The sequence below is a fragment of the Anarhichas minor genome, unplaced genomic scaffold, assembly GCF_050575085.1.
Source record: "Anarhichas minor isolate MPS153535 unplaced genomic scaffold, ASM5057508v1 ptg000067l, whole genome shotgun sequence".
NCBI classification, from domain to species: domain Eukaryota; kingdom Metazoa; phylum Chordata; class Actinopteri; order Perciformes; family Anarhichadidae; genus Anarhichas; species Anarhichas minor.
In genome coordinates this window covers 2,555,953-2,572,221 of record NW_027466513.1, presented here as the reverse complement: position 1 = coordinate 2,572,221, position 16,269 = coordinate 2,555,953, and the positions used below count along the sequence as shown (strand labels likewise).

At 40.5% G+C, this 16,269-nt stretch overlaps 1 protein-coding gene across 1 annotated transcript in view; it reads left to right on the top strand.

Moving 5' to 3' along the window:
- The window catches only part of kcnq1.1 (potassium voltage-gated channel, KQT-like subfamily, member 1.1), a 34,998-nt gene that overhangs the window by 6,898 nt on the left and 11,831 nt on the right, over positions 1–16,269 (top strand). Inside the window, 7 exon segments of the mRNA XM_076078546.1 lie at positions 5,979–6,105; positions 6,590–6,668; positions 7,467–7,563; positions 12,037–12,177; positions 13,969–14,079; positions 14,738–14,833; positions 15,007–15,123. Of these exon segments, the coding sequence (XP_075934661.1) occupies positions 5,979–6,105; positions 6,590–6,668; positions 7,467–7,563; positions 12,037–12,177; positions 13,969–14,079; positions 14,738–14,833; positions 15,007–15,123 (768 nt within the window).

The window sequence follows — 16,269 nt, the reverse complement described above, 5'->3', positions numbered from 1 at the left end:
TGTTTTGTCTCTCGTTTGTCTCATTGTAAGATTGAATCTACCTCTAGCAGAGGTTTTAATTAAAAGCTAATGATTAATTAAATCCCAACTAGAACGTCCTAACCCTCTGTGGAGAGCAGTGTTTGGGGTGAAATGGGTCCAGCTTTTGCTGTCGGTAATGTGGCCTCGAAACCAGGCGGCAACATCCGGGTCTGAAAAGTGGTGTCAATTCAGAAGAGCCGTAAATCTGCATTCTTTCTAATGTCCATCAGGGGGCGACTCCTCTGGTTGCAAAAATAAGTCTGATTGTATAGAAGTCAATGGCAAAATGACCCTACTTCTCACTTGATTTATGTTCTCAATCGCTAGTTTCAAGTCTTCTTCAATACAGCATGATGATAGTAAATTAGGGTCCCATTTTAGAGTAAAATAGATCATAAAGCAGGGCATACTTTAGGGCGGGGCTACCTTGTGATTGACAGGTTGCCACCAAGGTGTTTTACGTGTTTTAGTCTAAGAACTTTAACACTTTTACATTGTGTTTCAGTTCAGGAAAGTTAATTGTGACAGTTTTGGTCGACTAACAATGTCTTTTTCAGCATTCGGTCGTACTACCCTCTCGTGTCACATCTGGTTGCAAAAAACCAAGATGGCGACAGCCAAAATGCTGAATGTGAGGCTTCAAAACCTTCATCCACAAACCAACGGGTGACCTCACAGTGATTATGTCCACTTCTTATACACAGTCTGTGCTCAAAACGAGAGACTTTAAAGCCCCGATCAGACCAGAAAGTGTCTTTGTGAAATTAATTAGGTGGTGCTGACACGCTTGGTGATGCAGTGATTATTGATGAGTCTATAGCTCGCCTGGTCCCAAACAAACAGGACAATTAGTGTACTTCATTCAAGAGACGTATTTGTATGCTGCTCTCTCACAACTGCAGTCTGCAGATCCATGCTGCATCTCTGTTGTGGGGCAGTTTCTACTCCAGCAGAACAGAGTTATATAAAGTTAGACGGAGTGACTATGATAGCTTTCTCCCTTTTTTGGACTCTCCAGGTGTCTTTTCCCTAAAAGATCAGCAAAATATATTCCAATAAGTCGGTTTGAAGTCATGTAGTGTGAAGCAATCAAAGACCCAAATCTGTATGTAATCCTTGCAACAACTATGGAGAGTTGAAAAAAAAAAAGAACTTGCTTTAACACCAGCTCTGAGACTTGTGGTATACTCCCATGAAGATTAAATGGATTAGTGTAGCACGTAGATGGACACAACAACTTGTGTTCCTGCATGTTAAACTGCCTCACTTTGTGGCGCATAACATGAATCTGCTCATATCTAACAAATGAAATGTTTTTACTGTCGATGGTAGCGATGCTCCGTAGAAGGTAGCGCTGCGACCAGTAAAAGAGGAGAAAAAGAAGAGAGCCAGCCCTGTTAATAATGCAGCTTTCAGAACATTAAAAGAAATGAACCGATCAGCTTTATAGATATTTTATGAGGTTGCATGCATCCCACGTGTTTGGGCAAGAAACACTGAGTGTAAACAAACAGTTCGTGTTCGTTTGCAGGAAAACTCCTGTGTGTGTGTGTGTTTAATGATCCAGTTCAGTGGTCCATGAACCACATGTGTCTGACAGATGCTGTACTAGGAGAGTGATTGCGACTTGAAATAATCTAAATCTCTATCTAATCTAAATGTTTTCTTGTAAAAGCACTGTTTGCGTTAGATACAGCCTGTAGTCTTTTGTCCCCCTGCGGCATCCTGATCTGATCTATGCTTTGACTTTCACCATCTGCTCAGCACTTCTGTTTTTTTTCTTCTGTTTTTGTTGGCTGGCATCTGCCAACAGGCCCGATTCTGATCTTCTGATCGTTTTGTTCCCATTGCCATGTTGCATCTCATTGATGAATCACAAATGATAACAATGCTCATGAAACAATGCAGTCGATAGGCGTTGAGTCATTATAAAGTTCTTTGAAAGGACATATATGTTGGTTAGAAAGTAAACTGAGGTGTTAAATGAATCACAATTTCTGTCCAAAGCTGCAACAATCAACACCAGGATTGTGAGGATGTTGCTTAAACAATAAATATCACACTTTTTGTTGTTTGAAAAGCAATTTCATGTGTTGATTGATCTAATCGCTGCCTGACAGAGTAAACAATTTAAGCACACACAGGACTACATCGACTTTTTTTACCCTGCAAACAATTTCAGGGCGTCCCGCTGGCCTGAGGGGGTAACGGCTCCTCCTCTAAAGTCAATAGTAAACGGGGAAAACTTAACCCTGAGACACCAGATGCTGAGCGCAGGAACTGTTTGGGTGATGGGTGAGCCATTCGAGCTCCGACAAAAGAAAACCTCAAGAAAAGGATGAAAAGGACTTGAGGATTTTCTTACAAGAGGCTCGGAGCGTGCCGTATGTGACAAGTTCACCTTGGCCTGAGGATAATGGGATGAAATGGTCACGGTGTTTCATGAGCCGGCACATCACAGTCTCATATCCTACAACTCCATTGTTGGATTCAAAGAGGCTCCTGTGTATGAATCTGACTTGTAATTATAAGGAAAAGTGTGATATGTGTTGGTAAACACCACTAAATCTTGAATTTTATGGCACAATGCTTTTCTGCCTTAAATTCACCCTGAACATATCTGCTCATTCTTCTCTTCAACACAGATAATGAATAATTAATATTTGCCATGCTCCTAAACCTACCAACATCTCAAACATTCATCTTTTCCATCCTCCGTCCCAAAGGGGCTGTTTTTGTACTTTGTGCCTTCTAGTTCAGAGATTTGCTGTGACCCTGCCACCCTTTCATTCTCTCCTCCCCCACCACAGAAGCATCTTCTTTGTCTTGCTGCTTTCTTCCTGCACACTCAAGGTTAACAGAGACCACGCTGTTCTTTACTTGGAGATGCAGCACGAGCTGACAGTGTTTGTAGCTGTGTGTTTGGCCAGATGCTTGGCGGTTTGCCCAAAAGATCTACATTCCCAAAAGGTCTCGTTTGTTTGTTTTTTTGGATCCAAAAAGTATTGCTACTTTTTTATTTTATTTCTGGAAACAAATCCTGGCAACACAGCCTGTCTTAGTTAAAAAGACCATCAAGTCATGCTTTGTTGGAAAGGGGGGATGAATGAAGGTTGTGGACTGAAGAATGACAAGGGTCGAGAATGAAGGGAGGGATGAAATGGGGATCGATGATGGGTTTGGGTCGAAAGTTGTTGTGGAGTGAGACTCAGTGTGGAGACAATGACTAGATGAGGTATCGTAGTTTGATTGTTCCTTTTGTGGGTTCTGTAATGAATGAGAAGGATGTGAGGAAGGATTTAAGGGCTGAGGGATTTGATAACCTAGAGACCCGCCTTGTGTTACTCGTTCCCTTTGTTGGTTGGGTTGGTTAGGTTTAGGCATGAGGAGTGAGATTAGTTAGGTACAGGTTAAGAATATCAGTGTTAGTCAGTCAGAGACAGAGTAGTCTGCGTCACGCCTTCCCCAAGGTAGATGACGTCATTTAGCACAATAATTAGCCATGGGCTTCTGTTTGTTGCACGGAGAGTGTGTATTTTGAGACAAATAGGCTTTCGTTCCAATGTGACATTTTTCTGATTATTGGGGTTTCGGAATATTAGGCCGTTGGAACAATGGCATGGCACCATTAGCAGAGTATAGTTTGGACCAGGTCCCATTTGGGTCCCCGGTCGGGTCTCATTTTCTCAGAACCGAGTGGATCCGTAAGGACGCTCTTCATCGGCGGACAGATGGTATTTCCTCACTTGTCGTGCTGTAGGTGTTTAAACTCTCCAATATTCTGAGACCTTTTAGGATTTCTCTTTCATGTTGGTTTAAACGTTGAGTTTGACAGATCCTTCTTGATTGTAGAAACAGCTGTTGACAACACGATCTCAACTGCAGGTTCACTTTCTTTTTTCCAGATTGTTCTGGAGTTTTTTGGACCAGACGGCGTTCTGTTTCTTTGGTGAAGAATTCATTATTTAAATTTTAAGCAAACACAAACAATTTGTGTTGAACAGTCAAGTCTCTGTAACAAGGCAGTAAGTGGACTCAAAAGTCAACTTCCGTTTCTAAGGTCAGAATGAAGTGTCCAGATATTATGAATGCATTTTTTTGTTTTACCAGACTTCTATTTCATATTCACTGAAGTTTTGATCTTTGGCTCTGATGGAGAAAAACACCTCCGATAATTCCAAGATGAAAATGTCACCTGCTGTGCAACATGAAAGACTTCCCCTGCATGAATCCCCGAGTTTGTTCATCCTGTCCTTCATTGCAAAGTCTTCATGTCACCATTAAAAATATATGAAAGGGCGTTGAGTCACTTTCAAACAGCTTCATTTCCAAATTCTTGTCAATGATTAAGAGACAGTGGAGGTAATTTCATTAGCATTCACACTGCAGTTCATTCATTTCCACGTGTTGGTGTAATTGTGTGCTGTAATTGATTTTCTTTTAATCCATTTGTCCTCGAGGGGCACTGGAGGAATTGAAATGGAGCGGCTTTAATTGAGAAGCCTTAATTGTACGAGTTTCATGTTTATCATTGGACGCATGCTGTTATGGCTTGTTTCAGTTTATTGTCATGCAAATTAAAAGTAATGAGAATAAGAAAGAGAAGAAAAGAAGGGAGTAATTCAGATGTAGTACGGTAAATGTGAATACTGCCATCAGCCCATTAGCTTAGCTTAGCACAAAGACTAGGAACAGGGGGAAATAGCTAATGGCTCTGTCTAAATGTGAAAAAATCAGCCTCTGAAAGTCACTATTTACCAATCTGTGCAAAAACTGAAGTGTAAAAATGTTCTGGTTTTTGGAGGTTGTGGTTATTTCCTTGAATCTTGTTGTCACTGTGCAACCCGTTCTCACTCCCAACTCATCAAATACCGATGCTTGGTCAGTGCCCCTCAGTGTCTGGTTCCGATGCACGAATCGATAAACAAATTGGATAAAGTGAAATTAGCTTTGGAGCTGCTGCCAGGTGCCTTTGGACAGAGCCCCCTCGTTTCAAGTCTTTGTGTTAAGCTAAAATGACTAGCTGGTGATGGTAGCTTACTATTTACTGTCAAGATATGAGAGAGGTATCTATTTTTTCCTTTAACTTTAAACGTGAAGCGGTTGCTCAGTGGGAACAGCGGGTTGTCTTTCAAACACAAGGTCGGCGGATCAATCCCCGGCTCCGCATGTCGAAGAGTCCCTCGGTGAGACAAGTTGTTTCCCCGGGGGTTCACAGCATCCTAAAATAGATGGGTTAAATGTAGAGGTCAAACTCTAGTGTGTATGTAGGGATGGGTTGTGGGGGAAATCAAATATCAAGAGATTTCTGATCAACTGCGATGATATTGTACGGTTGACTATTGATGCTATCTCAAAATATTTACACAATGAGATCTTTGATAAATAATTATCAGTAATGTGGATATAATGATGAAGTGGTTAAAGGCAAATAACAGAACAGAAAAGGACATCACTTTACTATAATGCAGCCTTTAAAACCAGGAAAAGACAACACTTAAAATCTAGCCCTATATGGCTATTTTAATAAGGTTTAAAGTCTTTTGCCCAAAATATTGAACTACTCCTCGAAGTAAACACATTGGATTTAACAAATATAGATCAATATTATCAATCTATTTGTCAAGGTGACAAAATCACTTTTTTCTTTCAGGTCCGAGCACATGTAGCAGCGGAAATAGAGACTGAATCAATGGTGTGGTACAAATTACACAGTGACAAATGGTGCAGCGGCTGATTGAGAATCAATAATCCTTAATGAATTAGACGGAGAAGCTGCACTTAAAAAAAGAAAGAAGAAGTCAAGAGAATAGTTGTGCAAATCGCATCTTCAACATCAGATTTTAAAGTACACTTTTCCTGAAGTCTGAGCAGCTGTTCAGGTGTTTCATTGACTATCTTGCAACAACACCCGATGTCCTTCTAGCTCATTTGTCTCTCCCTCATTCCTCTGGCAGGAGATCGTCCTTGTGGTGTTCTTCGGTGTGGAATATTTTGTCCGCCTCTGGTCAGCCGGCTGCCGCAGTAAATACGTTGGCATCTGTGGCCGACTGCGCTTTGCCAGGAAGCCAATATCTATTATAGGTGGGAACACAACCCCCGTACACACACGTATCTACACACACACGCACACAAGCAAACGTGTCGCTCCTCACCCACACACGCTATTTAAACAATACCTGTAATATATCCTGAGCTGCATCCCAAAATGAGATACCTCAGACAAATTCGGCATGAAATTAAAACTGTCACTGCAATATTTTTTTCTACCTTCATCTTTTTATTCTTAAAATTGGAGCCTCCAGGTGTTTTTTTAAAAATATGCAGCAATGACTATTAGCATTACCATTATTTGTAACCCCTCTCACCTCAACTGAGAATCATCTTTTAATGAAAACCAATGATTATTTCCTAATGGAGGACTTTGTCATCCATGTTTTTTTTTTACTTTTTCAAACCTCACATGGAGGACAACGGTGGCTCTTGTTATGCTGAACCTCCGTATATTGAACATCTGCATGTTTATGTCATATTTATACTTATAGCCCCTCATTCTCTGTCAATACAGATCTGATTGTGGTCGTCGCCTCAATAATTGTGCTGTTAGTGGGCTCCAAAGGCCAGGTCTTCGCCACCTCTGCTGTAAGGTAAGAGACAGTGTATGCAGTCAAAAGTCTGTGGACACGCTGGCTCGGTTGCATCAACAAGGATTAATATAATCTGAGATTGGTTTTAATCAAAGTTTCATAAAACCAGGTTTCAAATGAGTAAAATCCAGATTCAAAATCAAGCAGAACTCCGTTGCACGATTAAAAACTTTTAATAAATCCAAGTTTAAAACCAAAAACATAACTCAATATGGAGATGCTTGCTAACACAAACTGAAATAAATAGATAAATATATAGATTTGCATCCTGTTAGTGACTGCTAACTAACGTTGGTCATGATGGCTCGACAGAGAAGCTAATTTCCCCTTGTTTGAGAACAACCTGGTGGCGAATTTAATGGAGCAACATTGCCAAATAAATGACAACAGCAATGTAAGGAAAATACGTTTTTCACAATAAGGAAAAAAAGAGTCAATCTTCCTGTTCAGATCCATAATTTGCTGAACTTGCTAACTTTCTTTGAGGCACTTCATTATTTTTGGTCAAAGGTAGGGTTAAAGTAAATACTGCATCCCATCTTAAATTGGAGTTTGGTGCAACACAATCTAATTTAATCTATGTTCATAATCTAGCAGTGAAAATGAAACTGATGTTTAAAGAGGTTTGAAATTGATGAGCGCATGTGGTGTTGTCTTTGTGGCAATAGTTTAACCTTTGGGACGACTTAGCCAGCTGTGACCTCACTCCACATACTTTTGGTCTCAAAATGTGTGTGTACATACATATTTTTGGTCTGAATGCAATGTCGGCATTTAAACACTTTTGTTATCTTCCAGAGGGATTCGTTTCCTGCAGATCCTGCGAATGCTCCACGTGGACCGGCAGGGAGGGACCTGGCGTCTCCTTGGCTCCGTCGTCTTCATCCATCGGCAGGTACTCAAGCTTTGATTGAGGATATAAGATAACAGAGGAACTCTGGGGTGATGTTTGTCACAACAGGAAACATCTGTCACCATGGACACTGATAGATCCCTATAGACGGTTAAGCTATTTCTATGTTGCATTTCCCTGCAAATGGATAACGTTCCACAATCAATCACCATTCGCAATAAAATAGATGGTCCATTCTTTATTAACTGATTGAGGGTATAATGCTGCATTCACATGCAATCAGGCAGACAGACTTCAGGAAAAACGAACCAACAGTCCAACTGAATGGCAGGACGGCGAAACAAAACACGCATGACAATATGCGGCTATGGTGAGGGAATACTATATAATTTGAAAAAATATATATATTTCAAAATGCAGCTCTCTCCTAATATTCTATTGTAGACTCAAACAACTTGTGAGGGAGCTACGTAACATCCAGTTGTATTCCGCCGTGGAAGACGGCCAAATAGCTGAAATATTTAAACTTTGGAAGGCAACGCCATCTACCGTTACCGTTGCCGGTATTCTCTGCCGGCCTCACATCATTTTACCAACCTGCTCTCGTACATTTTACGATTGACTGAACATTCTGTGATATTGAAGCCATCATGGAAGGCCTCTTCACAACCTAAGGCCTTGGTTGTGTGCATTTCCTTCATTTTCCATAACTTTTTTAAAAGCCTAAAGAGGAGACACTCTCCAATATTCCAGGCGAAACTGAGAGAAAAGATAGAGAAGAAATGCAGAAAGGTATTTTTGTTCTTATTCCTTGAATCATCTTGTGAACGCCTCAGATGTATTGAGCCCCAGGTTGAGAACCTGCGGTTTAGGCTACGATCATGACCAAAATATGATTACAAAGATTTGTAATTCAAATGAAGTTCCCTCTACTATCCACACTATCATGCTCCATTCATTCAGGGTAGTGAAGGATAACAAGTAAGCATTGGAATAATTTAAATGTCTCACGTAACGTTTCAAGAGCTTTCACCAAAAACGGTACACGATTTAGGAATGGCGAATATAATTTGTCTTCAAAATTGGAGGAGTAAGTGTGGCCAGAATGAGATTCACTTTAGCATAGGATAGCTTATAATTAGTCCTGATTGGGTTTTAAATGCATCGGATATTTTAAGTAAAGGAAGCTTCTCTCTCAGCACGACACCTGGACATGTTCTGCCAGTCTCTCACCTCAACACGTGGAACTTCAGCCTTTCCTCGTTAACAGCTGGAGTTTTTAGAGTCAACGGAGTTTCAGCCACTTCAATCAGCATCCAGTCTTCGTGTTATCACAGCGTTTAAATACACGCCGAGTAGCATTCTAGCGCTTGTGGCTTGTAAACACAATTTGCACAGTTGCTTCTCGAATGCACGCTGGCAGATTGGAAGCACATGTTTCCTGAATGTGTTCTCCAGGTCACAGCAGCAGCCACATATCTACTAAACCGCTGGTAGTGACTAAGATGTACTTGACTGCATTTAAAGCTGTTATTTCCAAAAATCACACTTTTAAGTTGCAAGCAGCAATTCTTACAGGCTCCTATTTCCACTGACAAAGGTTTGATGGCCAAAATGTCCAAAATAAAAAGTGTAGTCATTTGAAGAAATAGCTGACTACCAATGGACCATAACACAATTTGTGAAGTGTAATGCAAGGATAGGTTTATGCTCTTTCGAAGGAGGCAAACAGCCATTACCCAGGTCTTTTTTTTGCCATAAAGCTGCTGCTCCTAGAATAAAAATCTGAAAGTGACAGTTTTGGGCCGAGACACAAATACGAATTTCACTCATCATGAATTCTGGGCCGATTTAATGCAGTGAGTGCTCCGGCACTCCGACTGGTTAAACACAGTTTAAATTGCGTAGTAGGTGAGCGCAGAGAGAACGTTCACTTAAAGAGCTATTTCAGGAAGCAGTAGTTAAATTACATTCAGACAGGATAAGAGCTAAGCCCAATTAGACCTCCTGAGCAAATCACAGACAGCTCCTTATTGAATCTGCAATAAGATGCTTCATAGATATTTTAAATACACCGGGAGAGATCAGCGGTCTGGATTTCAAACTAATTTATAATGATTTAGTGCCCATCTGAATTCAATCGATATCCCTCCAGGGATTATTACGGAACATGCTTCATAAACCTTGTTGCACTTGTGGTTTCTCCATAAAGCTTAATGCATTTTTTCTTTAGGTACTTATGTGGCACTTTCACATCAGTTGCAAGATAAGGAATGAATACATAACTAATAGAGTTGGAATTGTTCCTAAATATGTCAGTTTTGAGATTAAGATTTAGTTGTTTTTGGTCCAGAGTTCAAAAGTCTGTGTCAGTTTTGGTCATATTTAGTCAATTTCTTCCTTTTTATCATCGTAAATCTCTGGACGTTTTAGTCCCCACATTTAGTCATCAAAAGATTGGTTGACAAAAATGAATGATTTAAATCGAGACCAAGAATGAGCATTTTAATCTGCAATCCAAAAAAATGTCATCCAATTGATTTCATACTTAAACAACTGCCACTGAAAATCAGCCACAAAATGATTAAGAATGCAGCTTTGCAGGGAGGGTGTCTGATCTGATGTTGTTAATTTAAGCAAAACATCCAGGCATGAAACATGTTCTGATTTGCATATTAATATTTAACAAACACCATTCAACAAATGAGGTCTCCGGGTGAATGGAACATATGCTCTATACAATAGACACTAATTGACCCTTCGCTAAGTCCCGCCCCCGGCTGCTGCTCCGTCAAGCTGTCAGAGCTCTGTTACCATGGTGACCACACTGTCACTAACTGCATCCCCTGAATATATATTATCTTATATATTTTGGGTAAAAGAAATAGTGATTTAAGAGAGAAGCAGACAGAATGTTCTCCAATGTGTTTAAAGGATATATCCAAGGTGTCAAACTGATTCAGCAGTGAAAACAGGTTGAAAAGATAAAGATAGAAGCTAAAGTCTACTGATAAAAGTGTGAAAGTGAACCAACACATCACCTCATGGAGACGGAGGACAATGAATTTAAGGGACAACGCTGTTCCCGTAAAGCCGGTCTTTTTTCACTGTTCCAATCATTAGAAACTAAAAGCAGCGTGTGTAAATTCAGTATAACTTCAGTAGCTAGCGTAGCATAGACGTGCTAATGCTAGTTAATGATGTGCTAACATACTCTGCTAATGTTAGCTCCGCAGGTTTTTTACGTAAAACGTAACATTTCAGATACATATGTCTCCTTTCAACCTCTCCGGGTAACGAGTATTACACAACTTTTAACCGTGACTAGCTCCAAATCCACAAAACCAACCCAAATATCAAGAAAATCTGAAACGACTGCATGAGAGTCTGTGGAGCAGACCCTCCTGTCTCTATTTTGTTTTTTCCAAATATTAGATCATATTTATTTAGGGGTTGCAGTTAGTGACAGTGTGGGCTCCATGGTAGCTCTGACAGCGGGGGCGGGGCTTAGTGAAGGGTCAATTATAAAAGACAGCCATCAGCAACAGCCACCTCCCTGACTGTAACACAGGTGCTGATTTTGCTCTAAAATGTCGGCCTTAGTTGCAGTGCTGTACTACACCATGCTATAGACTGTGTTTTATTCATATAATGTTCAAGTGTTTTCACTATTTTGTACACTACCAAATAGACTACATTCAGCAGACATGGAGCCATTCAAAATCAACCTAATAAATATATGTAGCAACTATTTTATGCAGGCGTTAGTATGAATAGCACGTCAACAAATCCCATGAAAAGATCAAAATCCACACTGAATTGATCACTAGCAAGTTTTGTCTGGGTAACCGAAGCCTGATTTAACTTACTTCTTGCATTAGAGCTCCATTGTTGCAATAAAAGCTATTGAATGCACCTTAATGTACTCCTGTTTGAGAAACATTTGCGAAAAACTACAATGCCCAGCTGATATATATATATATATATATATTATGACCCATTTTTACAGATTTATGTCTTCTGAAAGAGCAAATTGGCTTTGGGCTGAGAGCCACAGTGTTGACAAATGGACTTATGCATTGTTGGTTTTGGTCTTTTCATGGGAATTGTGGACTAAAGGAAAAAATACATCATATAATTCCAACCCTTTCCCTTAAAGTACAACATCATTACCAAACTGATAAGTAGCTACTGCAGTGTAAATCCACTTTTAGTTCAACACCAAGCCAGCCGAGACAGCAGAATGCTCAGAAAATTAAATCGAATCATCACATTCACAGCACATTTGCATGAATATTCACATCCACATGTCATATTAATAGCAAACACAGCCACTCCAGACATTAAAGCGGTAAAATGGTATAACCGATACACTGTGGCAGTCAGGAGGGGCTGTGTAAGAAAGTACATATAATTCACAGATATAATATTTAATGGTATTGTGTTCTCTGAAATGATCCCTTTGTTGTTTACTTAGTTTGAGATATCTCACGTGTTTGTGCATGTGTATTTCAGGAGCTGATCTCCACGTTATACATTGGCTTTCTGAGCCTGATCTTCTCCTCGTACTTTGTCTACCTGGCAGAGAAAGACGCAGTCGACGGCAGTAGCTCCACCGAAATTGAAAACTATGCTGATGCCCTGTGGTGGGGAGTGGTAAGTGTGTGTGTGTGTGTGTGTGTGTGTGTGTGTGTGTGTGTGTGTGTCTGTGTGTGTGTGTGTGTGTGTGTGTGTGTCTGTGTGTGTGTGATGGTTGTGACGGGCTTAATCAAAAGACAAAAGTGAGTTTTTCGAGCCCATTCTCATTCCCAGGTTGTCACGCCCTTTGGCGGGAACCCTTTTTCCTAAAACCTAACTAGTTTTGTTGCCCAACCTTAAGCAAGTGCTTTTTGTTTGAGTTCACACTGTTAACCTGGTGTTTACTGCGACTGTAGTTTGACGCGCTGGGCTACACAGTGCGTTACAAAGTGACGCCAAGGGTGCTGACCAAATGCCAGTATCTGCCGGGTTGGGATGAAAATGTCTGTTAGACCAGGGACGTCAAATTTACATTTACATCAGACCTGGTCCAGCCATCATTGTATACTATTTTCTGATATATGAAGGATATGATGATGTTTGAATTACTGTGTTTTTTTTGCAGAATTCATTCACCAAAGGATGGTTTGACGTTTTGGAAATACACTTTGATTCCACTCTCATGTCTGGACGATAAATACCAAGCTTTAGCCAGGGGACTTTTAGCTTAGCTTACGTGAAAAGACTAGAAGCAGGAAACAGCTAGCTCGGCTCTGTACAAAGGCAAAGCGTGTGAAAACAACACCTTATGAGAGAATTTATTGTGCCTGACTATTTCTTGGCCGTTTAGCTGTTTACCCCTGCTACCAGTCTTTATGCTAAGCTAAGCTAACCACCTGCTGACTGCACCTGCATAATCAACAGATAGACACAATCAGTTAATTGCTCAACTTTGTTGATTAAATACATTTTTATCATTTCCATTATTTGTTAAAGTCGTTTAATTGATTTTACATTTGTCATCACACATCGACACATTTTGATCAGACTCCTCAGAACTAACATCTTATGAACATTGACATTAATTGTATTTTGTGTCAAGAGAAAGTGGAATTGACTTCTAAATATTGTTTTTGGTACTTTCCCGTCTTGCCAAAAGTAAGATTTCTTTGCTGAACACATTGAATTGTTTTAAACAGTATTTGGCAAGTGAAAGGTCGAACACAAACTGTTTTATCTGTACTACTGTTGTTACAGTAGGAGTTGTGTGAAAACCCTTGGGCACATCCAGTGGGCCGCTAATACAAGCAGCAAAACAAGTAGTGCAGAGAATACAGGGTGAAAATTTATTTTCAGACAATAAGTCATCACCCACTCGGCTTTTCTGAGAAACTTCAGGGACTCTGATATTAAAAAACGTACACACACAGCAGAGTCATAACCACTTCTCTCAGATAAATGAAGGTTTATTTGCAATATTTACGCTTTATAAACCACACGCTCACAGTCAGTATTGAATACTCTCTGTGCATAAAGATGTGAGTGAGAGTCAGAAGTTTGAGTTGTGGTCGGAGGGTCAGGGAAAACATGGACCTCATGCGCTACAGCAAACACTGTGAGTAGATTGATCACAACCATTAAAGATGGGTTTTTTGGTTCAAGTCACAAATCATTTACATGTCAAGCAGTAAAATGAAGAATTTATGAAGCTGTGCTCGGACTCAGTGTTTACATCGGTGATGCTTGGTGCTCAGGCACGGTCGGACTGTGATGGACAGTGTTTCCCTGATGTCGATTTTTTAATATTAAGACGCCGGCCGTATCATCTGCCAACAGAATTGTTTTGTTGTTGCTGTTTCAATCCATCCAGTGTTAATAAAAGTTTTAGTATTTTTTAATATTAATGTTTGTTTGTTTTTATTCTCAAAGGTGACAGTGACTACCATTGGATATGGAGACAAAGTGCCCCAAACCTGGATTGGAAAGACCATTGCATCCTGTTTCTCAGTCTTTGCCATTTCCTTCTTTGCTCTGCCTGCTGTAAGTGGAAAGAGACTTTGCTGAACGAGGGCTTCTTTCTTGCATAATCGTACTATTTCCTTCAAATTACAAAAACAGAAAGTGCCTAATTTTGGTTTAAGTGTAGCTATGATTCATGTGTGAACCGGCCACTACCAGCCACCACAGTTAAAGACAGTTGAGAACTTACATACATACTGTCATAATATTGTGACTTAAGTGCTGTAAGGACCTTGACTTGAGCTATAATTCTCTTGCTTCAGATTTTTGCTGGTTAGTTTCTATTTGATTTTAGATATTTCCAGTGTAGTGTTAATGCTGAGTGAGGGTTGTCCGCTTGCACCATCTCACCAGCTCAGGAAAGAATAATAATAATAGTGACTGTGGTTTGAAAGAATTAGGATTAAGCATAGTTAGCACTCAAATTATATTCAGTTTACAAAAGCAAGGAACCCATCACATTTAAGAAACTGTAACCTATAAATAATATAGTGCATCTTTGGTTGACTATTTTAATCTATTAATTCTGTTATATGTTTCTGCATTAAACATCCCATTATTCCTTCATTTTTGTTTAACTTTGTGTTTATTTCCGTCTTTTGAGTCATGCTGCGGCTGCCTGAAAGTGTGTCATTAAAACTGAATTAATGAGCAGTATCTGCTGTGCTGCTGTTCGCAGGGAATCTTGGGCTCAGGCTTCGCCCTGAAGGTGCAGCAGAAGCAAAGACAAAAACACTTCAACAGACAGATCCCTGCAGCCGCCTGTCTCATTCAGGTATTTGACCAAGAACACTGAAACAGAACCGCAATACAGCCGGCGGAGTGAGGTGTCTCCGAGCCCCAGCCTTACTATTGAGACCATCCTTTCATGTCCCTTACTTTCTTTCTCGCATTGGCATGAAATTAGTCCTGTCCAACCAATATAATGCTTTTTTCATACCCCTTCAGACATCATGGAGATGTTTTGCAGTGGAGAACTTTGATTCTGCCACATTCAAGATGTTTGTGAGGAAGAAATCCAACATCCCCGCCTCCTCTCTGTCCACCCCCAAGCCCAAGAAATCGGTTAGTAACCATTTGATAGATTTCATTGTAACTGCCCCTTACTCGGTTTCCAGTTTAGTAGGTACACCAAGGCAAAACTAATGCAGTATGAAGCAACAGCCCTGCAATACTGTGAATCCTGCTTTCAAGAAGGTAATAATAGTCAGTTTGTGGAAACTGTTTTTGAGAGGTGTTGATTCATGCAAAATACCTGCTGGCTAGTGGCTAACCTAGTGCTCCAGTAGTATGCTGAAGTCTTACCCAGACTCAATACACAATAGAGCCTACAATATTTCATGGATGCAAGCCAAGGCAATGAACTGGGCTTCGAGCCAACGTTTCCTTGTGCAATTGTTCGTATGATATCTTATGAGAAAGTTAGTCCTCATTTTTATTGCCTTTTCCTTGCGAAAGTCAACAAAGTTAAGGCAACAAAGCAACTTGGCTAGGTTTAGGAAAAGATTGTGGTTTGGGTTCAAATAGCTACGGAAGTGACGTGACTAAAGTGACAAATACATTTCTCGTTTGACACGGGGCACAAACAATAGTCTCCTGGGTGAAAGACAGATTTTTTGTTTGACCCATCCACCTCCCCTCCCCTGCTGTACTTGTACAGCGCTTTTCTAGTCTTTCAACCACTCAAAGTGCTTTTTTCACTACATGTTCATTCACCCATTCACACCCTTTCATACACTGATGGCAGAGGCTACCATGCAAGGTGCCAGCTGCCAATCAGGATCATCTAACCATTCATGCCCAAACATACCCATAATGCACAGCATTCAGGAGCAATTTGGGGTTGAGTGTCTTGCCCGAGGACACATCGACATGGACTAGCGGAGCTCGGAGGACCTGCTCTACCACTGAGCCACAGTCGCCCCAGAAGTAGGTATAGCTACTTGCGCTGTTTGAGAACAGCCTGCTTTGCACACACATCCCCAAGGCTGGATAATGTATAATTACTACACAACCACACAGCACACACACCTTTCTCTCTCTAAGCCGACACACACACACCTACACACACATACACTTGTGTCACTGTACAACCCCTGCTTTTTGCCCATTGATTCAACTTCATGGTCATTTTGAAGGCTATAGTTGGATTGAAAGATGTGCCACAGTTGGACTTCTGTAATGCTTAGTTCAGCTTTAATTCATAAAATA